This window comes from Zingiber officinale, chromosome 8B (genome assembly GCF_018446385.1).
Source record: "Zingiber officinale cultivar Zhangliang chromosome 8B, Zo_v1.1, whole genome shotgun sequence".
Lineage (NCBI taxonomy): Eukaryota > Viridiplantae > Streptophyta > Magnoliopsida > Zingiberales > Zingiberaceae > Zingiber > Zingiber officinale.
In genome coordinates this window covers 16,948,681-16,958,311 of record NC_056001.1, presented here as the reverse complement: position 1 = coordinate 16,958,311, position 9,631 = coordinate 16,948,681, and the positions used below count along the sequence as shown (strand labels likewise).

Sequence of the window (9,631 nt, the reverse complement as noted above, 5' to 3'; positions counted from 1 at the left end):
AATGCTCTCAGATCTAAAATAATTAACGTGGCACACAAACTAGCTCCTAGACATCAGAATTTAAAATAAGATATATTAGAAATAAAAGAAATGTATCCTATTATAAAACTAAAAACTAAACATAGAATATATATTAAAAACAAAGGAAATGTACAAGAGATCAAAACTAAAAATAAAATATATTATTAAAAAAATGAATGTGTTCTGATATAGGAAAAGGGGGAAAAAAATGTGGCTGCTGGGATTCGAGCCCAGGTCTCCACGGCCACAACGTGGAATTCTAACCACTAAACTACAGCCACTTGAATGTTTGTGATTTGATTAGTAAATAAATGTATATAATGTTTCATCTCCAGTATCAAAAAGGAAATGAATACTAAAACACTATGTATTCGAACACGGTCAGATCTCTAATCTATAGAAAAGTAGACTAGGTGATGGATATTAGATTATAACCGCGATTTAGCCTAATTAGTTGTGATTCTTTCTTAGATTCATTGTCTCTCCATATTATAATTTGGGTAGGAGCGGGTGGTCGGAGGTCACCCGAAGACCATCCCTTGTTCATGGCTAGGCTGTCTAGCCACTTGCTCATTGTTGGCGATACTGACCACCCATCCCGATCCAAACTTTAATCTGGATGAGAGTATGAATCTAGAAAGGGATTATAATCAATTACGATCGGATCGCGACTACAATTCGATCGTAATTATAAGTAGTCCATCCCCTAATCTATTTTTTTATGGACTAGAGGATTTACCCCTCAATATCAACCAATTTATCATTATTTTCATGAAATCTCTATGTTTGAGTAATCATGTTCAACTATTTAGGGTACTTTTAATAATAGCTTGAGCTCTAAATGACTTTTTTTTTTTTTTTAATAATTTCTAATATAACAACCTTTCCAAAAATATTGCATTGGAGATGCCGTTAAACAATGATAGGCAAGGTTTGTGAAAGGATGTAAATTTGAAGGCCACTTGGCAATATATACAGTATAATCGTTTGTCCTCCTAGATTTGGGCTTAACGACAATACATAATTGATTGCTAATCGCTTGTTCAACGCTAGACAAACTATTACATCGATCCCTCTTTAGTGGACATAAACCTTATTTTTTCTTCTTTTGACATTTAGAATTTAGACCATAAACCTTTTAGTCTTATGTTAAATTGAAGTAACCTAATTACTTCGAGAGTTAGTGTTATTAAAAAAATCAATTTGCATTTATATGATTGGATAATACAAAGTGAGGAAAAAGATTCAAGGTGTTCTACTCTGAACAAGTGTCGATCATGTATCATTCATTTGTGGCACAAACCTAAGCAAAATTCCCTTCCTCCATTTTCAAAACAGAAAAAGAATAGAGACACTGATCAAAAAGAAATGGCGCCAGCATTGCCGGAGATCAAAGATGGAAGCCTTAGTGTGGTTGGCGCGGCCGGCGGGAGAGGATCTCGGCAAAGAGAAGCTGGTTCCAAGTGTCAGGCAGCCCTGGCACACACCAATGGAGGCAATCGGCAAACTTGGCTGGGTTCGCCTTTTGCTCCGGCGTCAATAACTTCCCCTGCTGCATTGTGTAGACAGACGTGTGGGCGTCCTTGCGGCGCTCCGACATGGCCGTGATGTCGATGAAGGTGACCGGCACGTGCACCGTCGAGCCCGTCACCTTCCTCGCCAATGCCCAAAGGTTCATCTCCGTCCCGACCTGCACTCCGGTCATGTTCCATATCGGCTCCGTCTCCTTTGCACACTTGATCCCATCGGGGTTGCCCCAGTCCATGCCACTGCGTTCGAGAAGATTAGCTGCGGAGAAGAAGCTTGAGTCGAAGAATTCCGATGAAGAGATGAAGGATCACCTGCCATGGAGAGGGGACATGCTCATGAAGAATACTGAGGAGGTGTTGGGGTTGAGGCTTTGATCCACCCAATCGAATACGGTCCGCAACACTCTCTCGTAAGCTTCCTCTCTTCCAATTTCGTCGTGTTCCGTCCAGTTCTTGGCTCCTGGACGCCTGCTCGCAATCGCAAAGATGGAATTTTGACAGTGAACGAGGGGTAGTAGTAGCTGATCGAGCTCAAATCAAATACGCTGCTAATTAACTCACAGCACTTTCATCTGGGGATCGTTCATCCACCAGATGTAAGAGTTGAAGACGAGCACATCGGCTCCCTTCCAGTGCACCGCGTGCTTCTCCACCGTGTCGGGGTTGATGATCCTCACCGGGATACTGTGGAACTCCGGTGCGTCGGAGTTCGACTCCACCAGGAACGGCGCCCAGTAAAACTCGATCGAAGCGCGGTACTCCTGCAGAGCAGATGAGAAATTAGGGATCGGGGTACTCGATCTGGAAAAACCCTAATTGGTGGGGGTACCTTGATTGGGAAGATCATGCGAGATCCGTCGACGATGCGGCTTCTCCTCCCCCGCGGCACCACCATCTGCATCAGGCACACCATCGATTCCCACTGGTTTCGGTTAATCGAGTCGCCGACGAACAGCATCCGCTTCCCCCGTAGCCACTCCAGCATCCGCCTCGCGTCGAATCTAGGGTTACACGAATTGGACTTTGCATCAGCTCTAATCGAACCGTGGAGGGCGGAAGATGTGATCTTTACCTAGGCAAGGAGCAGTTCTTGGGCTGCCACCGCCACTTCTGGTACTTGGACTCTGGCCGCCCATTCTGCAAGCAGGATACCTGCTTCGACAGGAACTCGCAGCTGTCCTCCCGGTACGGCGGATAACTCTCATCAAACACCCAATCTCCGTCGGAGAGGTCGCAAGTCTCCGGCACGGAGACGTCGCCGGGGATGTAGTCCGCAGCGTAGACGGCCTTGTAGCGCCACCAAGAGTACTCGGCCAAGCTCCGCATGTCCTCGCCGTACATGACGGCAGCAAAAATGAAGACGGAGACGACCACGACGAGGACGGGGAGCTTGCCGCCTTTCCGGAGGTAGGATCCTGCGAGATTGGCCGCAGCAAGCGATGACTCCGGCGGCGGGCGGAAAAGGGACTTCCAGCTCATCTCGTCTGGTAGCTCGATCGGCGCCGCGATTCTTGCTCGCGAAGGCAACGGATCTCGGCGGATGTTGCGGGCCTACAAAATCCGCCTTCAGCGCTCGATCATCCCGGGACGGACATTCACCGGAGCAGCTACCAACCTCTTACTTGCCATAGATTTATATTTATATAATACGAAACATCGGAAAGAAAATAAAAAAAAAAAACCTATATGAGAAAAAAAAATGATGGGATAAAGGATGTTATTTTAATTATTTTTTAAAAGAAATATTCTTTTGATAATTCTAAAAATTAAGAGTATTTTTTATTTTAATTTTTATCCTTTTATTTTCTTAATAAGAGAGGTATAAAACATAAAAAAAAATATTATGGCAGTCAAGGTCCCAGCTAGGTCGGTTGGTCGAAGGTCTCGTCTGCCAACCTGACGGAGATCGGTACCAGAACAGACATCGAGTGGAATGTCTCAGACTAGAATTTAGCTTAAATTCACGCCATCCTCACCTACTGGATTTTTTATAATCAATAAATGACCAATAAATATTCTTAATTTATGTATACTAAATAAAAATACGCTATTACAAATTATAATTAACAACTATCGATTTTTTTTTAATATCATTTTGAAATTTTACTGCATACCAGTTAAATTTTAAAATTGATATAAATGGACTCCGTAGAGGCCGAAAAGAAGATCCACTGCATTAATATAATTTTATTTTATTTTTCAAAATTATCCATCAAAGAAAATTTTCCTCGTTGACTCTTTTTTGGCATGGAATTGAAATAACAAAAAAATGTAAAAAAAAATTCTAAATAGACATTAAAACGTTTAAGTCATGTCAATAATTATTTAATATTAAATACTTTTAAGAACTTTGCATTAGATTTAAGAAGTTTTAGACATTAAACATCTACAATTTTATTAATTTTAGATGTTATTGGCAAAGTAGAATTACGAGGAAATTTTAATTGACAGCACAGAACATGAGAATTTTTATTTTGACCCTTAACTTTTAAAAATAACAGACTACTCCCAAAGTTTGAAGAATTCTAATGATTGTCCTTCTGCCAAGCATAAATCTCAAAGTTAATGACTGTCTTGCAATGATAAAATTTTTAATATATAATAAAAAACAATTTTAAATGTTCATCTTATTTATATTTTTGACTTTTAAATTTTATTTATAAAAAATAAATCAGATGACTCTTCGTGTTTTTATTACAAATTGTTACCATAAAAGTTTGAGAGGCAAATTTAAAAAAAAACATAGTTTTCCTCTATATTAAGAATTTAAAAATTTATGATAGAGTAGTTCCTCTGAAATCAAATTTTCTGGGTTTTTATTTCATTTTAATCTATTTAAAATTTTCTTTAGGAAAAATGTCGAGATCGCATGTGTAAGATGTCTTGCAGTCTTGTTCCCTAATCAAATTCAAAAGGCTTCAAGCACACAAAACGAGGAAGAAGACGGAGCACGGCCGGCAAACGTCCTCATTACACTTCGCAATCGACCAAGCGGAGGATAAAGCTACCGCCATGGCAGCTTCCGCTTCTCATCCTCATCTCGCCTGTAACTCCGCTAGCCAAGGCCACGGTTACGGAGGAGGAGGAGAAGCGTCCGCGCTGTAAAACCTCGGCCACGTTGCTCGCAGTCTCGCTTCTTTTTTTTTTTTTTTTGTTGGTCCAGTCGGCGATAAAAGTTTCACCTTCCCCCAATCGGACGCTTTCTCAGTTGCTTCCGTCTCTTTTTCCCCAATCAAAAGGGGAAAAAATGGTTCTTTGTCGTTGTGGTTGCGAGAGGTTGATTTGATGTGAAACCCTAGTCACTTCCGTGCTGTTAGGTCGATTTGTGTGAGAGGAGGTATCGGATCCGAGCTCGATATGGGAAACTGCTGCCTTTCGCCGGAGGCCGTCGCCCGGGAGGACGTCAAGACCTTCCCCCGTCCCCATCATGACCACGGCACCCGCCCACTAGCCAACAAGAACCACCTCCGCCAGAACGGCGGCGGGCACTCCAAGCGAATGGCGGCGGTTCTTAGTGGAGACGCCAGGGCGGTGGGCGGGATCGAGGAGAAGTACGTGCTGGATCGCGAGCTCGGCCGCGGGGAGTTTGGGGTCACCTACCTCTGCCTGGACCACTTCACCGGGGAACTGCTCGCCTGCAAGTCGATCTCGAAGAGGAAGCTGCGGACGGCGGTTGACGTGGAGGACGTGCGGCGGGAGGTCGCGATAATGCGGCACCTGCCGAGGAGCTCCAGCATCGTGAGCCTGCGGGAGGCGTGCGAGGACGACGGAGCCGTGCATTTGGTCATGGAGCTGTGCGAGGGCGGGGAGCTCTTTGACCGCATTGTGGCGAGGGGCCACTACTCAGAGCGCGCGGCAGCTGTGGTGATGAAGACCATTGTTGAGGTCGTGCAGCTCTGCCATTGCCATGGGGTGATCCATCGAGACCTCAAGCCGGAGAATTTCTTGTTTGCAAACAAGAAGGAGAACTCGCCCTTGAAGGCAATTGACTTTGGGTTGTCAATATTCTTCCAGCCTGGTGAGAGCATTTCTTGATCCACATTAAAATTGCTTACTTTATTGTAGTTTTTCAAACGCTACAATAGTGGATATTTGTCTGGAATATACCAAAGAGATTGTCCAAATAAAATACACAGTTCCATGACTATTCAATTCGGTGCATATTTTCGTGATGGTTAATTTGCAATTTTCATGTTTATTTATACTTTATTTATCTCTATGCTATTTTATGTTTTATGTGGTTTCCCATTTTTGATGTGTTTGTGTCAAAAAATGGCTCAAGGATACACTAAGATGTAGATCAAGGTCGTTCGTTAGACCGGGAGCATGAAATGAGTGTTTGGATAGCTTTTCCAAAGAGAGAGCTTGTGGCTGTGCACCTTGGGATGTCATTAGATAAAGCCTATGGTTTGTCAATTGAAGAAGATCTCAAAGAAAAAAAATCTTCCTAGTTATTATTGATTATTGATCTTTTTGAAAAAATTTCTCCATAGCATAATGATTAGTTACCATATGAATGCATACTAATGATCTTCATTCTTGTTGAGCCTCATTAATGATCACTTCCATTCAATAACCTAACTTGGAGTTTAGTTTTACTATAAGGACGTGCTCTATTTATTTATTTTTTTCTCTTTTTACCCCAATTCTAGGTGAAAGATTTTCTGAGATAGTTGGAAGCCCTTATTACATGGCTCCAGAAGTTTTAAAACGGAATTATGGACCAGAAATTGATATATGGAGTGCTGGAGTTATACTCTATATCTTACTGTGTGGAGTTCCCCCATTTTGGGCTGGTAAGCTTTCTATCAATAAATCCATTTTGCACACTTCATTATTTTTTCTACCACTTTCTGCAAATAAGTTACTTATTGTCTACTGTAAGCTTTCCATGAATAAATCTATTCTTTATTAGTTCTATCACTTTCTGCTAATAAGTTACTTATTGTCTATTAATTAATACACTTTTTGTACTTCTTCAGATGCATTTTCTATCTAACAAGAGCTATGATTTCTTAATTGCAGAAACTGAACAGGGAGTTGCACAAGCAATTCTTAGGGGCGTAATAGATTTCAAACGGGAACCATGGCCTAGTATTTCTGACAGTGCTAAAAATTTAGTTCGGCTGATGTTGGAACCTGATCCCAAGCTTCGGTTAACTGCAAAGCAAGTGCTTGGTATGTTTACACTGTATGCTATTTGTTAATATAACCTCAATGGAAGTGTCCCTAACATTTGATAATTTGTGAATTGAGATCATCTTCATTATCTGGGATGGTATCCATATTTCTTTAGCTTGTCATCCTGTTCTTGGGTTTTATACTTGGTGTTGTTTTCTTTCTTATGTTGAACTGATGCTTATACATTTTTTCCCCATACAGAGCATCATTGGCTTCAGAATGCAAAGAAAGCCTCAAATGTACCTCTTGGTGATGTTGTCAAGTCAAGACTTAAACAATTTTCACGGATGAACAGATTCAAAAGGAGAGCTTTAAGGGTTTGTCTCACTGCAATTAGTAGTTAAATGGGATGTTTTTGATTGCAGAGTATAACTTGGTTTGGTTGGTTATTCATTAGGTTATTGCTGATCACTTATCTACTGAAGAAGTGGAAGACATTAAAGAGATGTTCAAGATGATGGATGCTGACAATGATGGCATTGTATCCCATGATGAACTCAAAACTGGGCTCGCTAAATTTGGTTCACATCTGGTGGAGTCTGAAGTGCAGATGCTTATTGAAGCAGTGAGTATTTTAGTTAAATTGATTTGGATTGAAAATGGGAAACATGTTCAAAGCTTTGATGAAAAAATGGCATCTACTTCTTTGTGCTTTGCACTTTTTCCGTATACAATGACCTTAACCTATTTATCCAATGGTAGCAAAAGGTGGAATTTGCCGCCCCAGCGGCTGCACACGTTCGGTCACACGACCATATATGTGAGGAGGTAAATTTGGAGGTTGTAGTTGGCCAGTGTGGAGAGGACTTTTTTTCCTCGGCTTTGTTGAGATTCAAACCCTTATCCTATGATCGAAACTCTGTCTCGCACTAACCAACTCAACCCTATCCCGAGTGTCTTAACCTATCTATCCAAGTTATATGGTTCAGGGTGATGAATTTTTACTATGAACATTTCTTTAAATAATTGTTAGACACATATGCAATCAAACTGAAACACAAAATCATAAAAATCTATTGGCCGTGGGTGATCTTTTTTTCTTCTTTTTAGTAACAACTATAAATTTTAAATTAACCTAAAGATTGTCTTTTCAACTATGTCTATCTTGCTTTGTTCTATCAACTTTGGTAAGGGAGTGGTAAACCATCAAGAAATATGTTTGTTTAATGAAGTTCTCTATGTCTTTCTTATGTTTATGTTAGTCAAGCTGGAGAATAGGAAATTAGCAAGTATTCATTATGCAGAATCTAATCTCCTTAATATGTGATATCTAAGGGTTATTAGGTTCCTTTGCCATATCAACATCATCTTAGATACATACTTATCTTTGAAGGAGAACTAGATAAATAAGCTTGGGTAAAAGCTGCACAAGCTTAAAATGTACTTTGAAGAACTTATTTAGCCTTATAGATAATGAAAATCTGGAAGACATATCAGTTTCTTCTAGTTTTGTGTAAAATGGCAGCAGAACTAGGAGTGAATTGCTGTTTATGTGACCTATATTGCATCATTCCCCCGCCAAGTGTTGGTAATAGCCAGGATCTTACAAGTTCTCTTAACCAAAGGGGCATATGGTCGTAATTTGTGATTATTTCAGAAATTGTCAAAAAAGATTCTATCGAATAAAGATTTTTCACAAGAATTGATGTCAGAGGATGGATTAATTGTTTAGTGAAGTGTGTAAATGCACTGTAACATCTAATGATTTCAATTTGTTGAATAGGTTGATATGAATGGAAAAGGCACCCTAGACTATGGTGAATTTTTAGCTGTATCTCTTCACTTGCAAAGAATGGCAAATGATGAACATCTCAGAAGGGCCTTCTCATATTTTGACAAAGATGCGAATGGCTTTATAGAACCTGAGGAACTGCGCCAAGCCCTTGCTGAAGATGGAGCTCCTGATAGTATGGATGCCGCCAAGGATATCTTACAAGAAGTGGACACTGACAAGGTATATTTCTTTCACTTGGATAGTTACTAATCTTCTCATCTTCATCACTAATAAGCCAGGTCTATTTTTTTTTATCATAGGATGGTCGAATCAGCTATGATGAATTTGTAGCAATGATGAAGACTGGAACAGATTGGAGGAAGGCTTCACGACACTACTCGAGAGGAAGATTCAACAGCTTGAGCGTCAAATTAATGAAGGATGGGTCCTTGAACTTAGGCAGTGAGAAACCATTAAATTGATCGACGAAACTGTTGTGTGTCTTAACACTTCTCTATGCTGACTCTCTTAGACAGTATTTGGTTCAATGGACTCGTTGGATTTGCTTCCTATGGAATTAGTTCTTCTCGGTCACGGTAGGTGTGCAGGGATGTTCTTGTTGCTTTGTGCATGTTCCACTACCTTTGGTACAGTGTGTTGTGTTAGCTGTAGAACTTTTGTACCAAATGAGGGTTTGTTGTGATGAAGTTGGGCATTGGTTAAAAAGAAGAGGTATTGGTACAAATGAAAATTAATGGTTGTTCAATTGTGCTGATTTTTAATGGACTCTATAAATATTGCCACTTGCTATCTAAACTTCCGGCGTGCTTTTGTCTTCTTTTTTTGCTTCACCTTTTAATGCCTTATCTTTTTCTCACATGCAATGCAACATGATTATGACCCACAAGAAATAATGATATCTATTTGGTTCTCTGCAGGGCGTGCTCTGGTTTTGTGGATGATAAAAAGGAATAATGATGTCTCACCTTCATCTATTCCTTTGTCCAATGCACTACACACTTAAGAGTTTTCCGACAAAGATGATGATAGTTAAAGCTAGTCAAGTTCATTAGTTTTTTTCATGATGCTGCTGCTTGAAGGAGCTAGTCAAGTTCATTAGCTCAAGGAACACAACTCCATAACTATATACATCTGCCTTCACTGTAAGTTCGCCTGTTCTAGCATA

General features: G+C 40.4%; 2 protein-coding genes and 1 non-coding gene across 3 annotated transcripts; 1 reads left to right on the top strand and 2 right to left on the bottom strand.

The window, feature by feature from the left end:
• Window positions 1–230: 230 nt before the first annotated feature.
• Window positions 231–302, bottom strand: TRNAH-GUG. The gene has a single exon. It is a non-coding gene; the product is annotated as a tRNA-His (tRNA).
• An 899-nt stretch (window positions 303–1,201) lies between these two features.
• Window positions 1,202–3,173, bottom strand: LOC122016332 (protein trichome birefringence-like 28). The gene is made up of 5 exons (XM_042573594.1): window positions 2,623–3,173; window positions 2,380–2,551; window positions 2,112–2,311; window positions 1,863–2,018; window positions 1,202–1,790 (listed from the first exon to the last, which is right to left on the bottom strand). Exons 1-5 carry the CDS (start codon window positions 3,027–3,029, stop codon window positions 1,427–1,429), a joined length of 1,299 nt encoding a protein of 432 aa, XP_042429528.1. The 5' UTR covers window positions 3,030–3,173; the 3' UTR covers window positions 1,202–1,426.
• A 1,236-nt stretch (window positions 3,174–4,409) lies between these two features.
• Window positions 4,410–9,261, top strand: LOC122015529 (calcium-dependent protein kinase 16-like). Its single transcript, XM_042572477.1, has 7 exons — window positions 4,410–5,568; window positions 6,203–6,346; window positions 6,576–6,728; window positions 6,933–7,048; window positions 7,129–7,296; window positions 8,455–8,685; window positions 8,766–9,261. The coding sequence occupies exons 1-7, from the start codon at window positions 4,908–4,910 to the stop codon at window positions 8,925–8,927; spliced, it is 1,635 nt and encodes a 544-aa protein (XP_042428411.1). The 5' UTR covers window positions 4,410–4,907; the 3' UTR covers window positions 8,928–9,261.
• The last annotated feature ends 370 nt before the right edge of the window (window positions 9,262–9,631 follow it).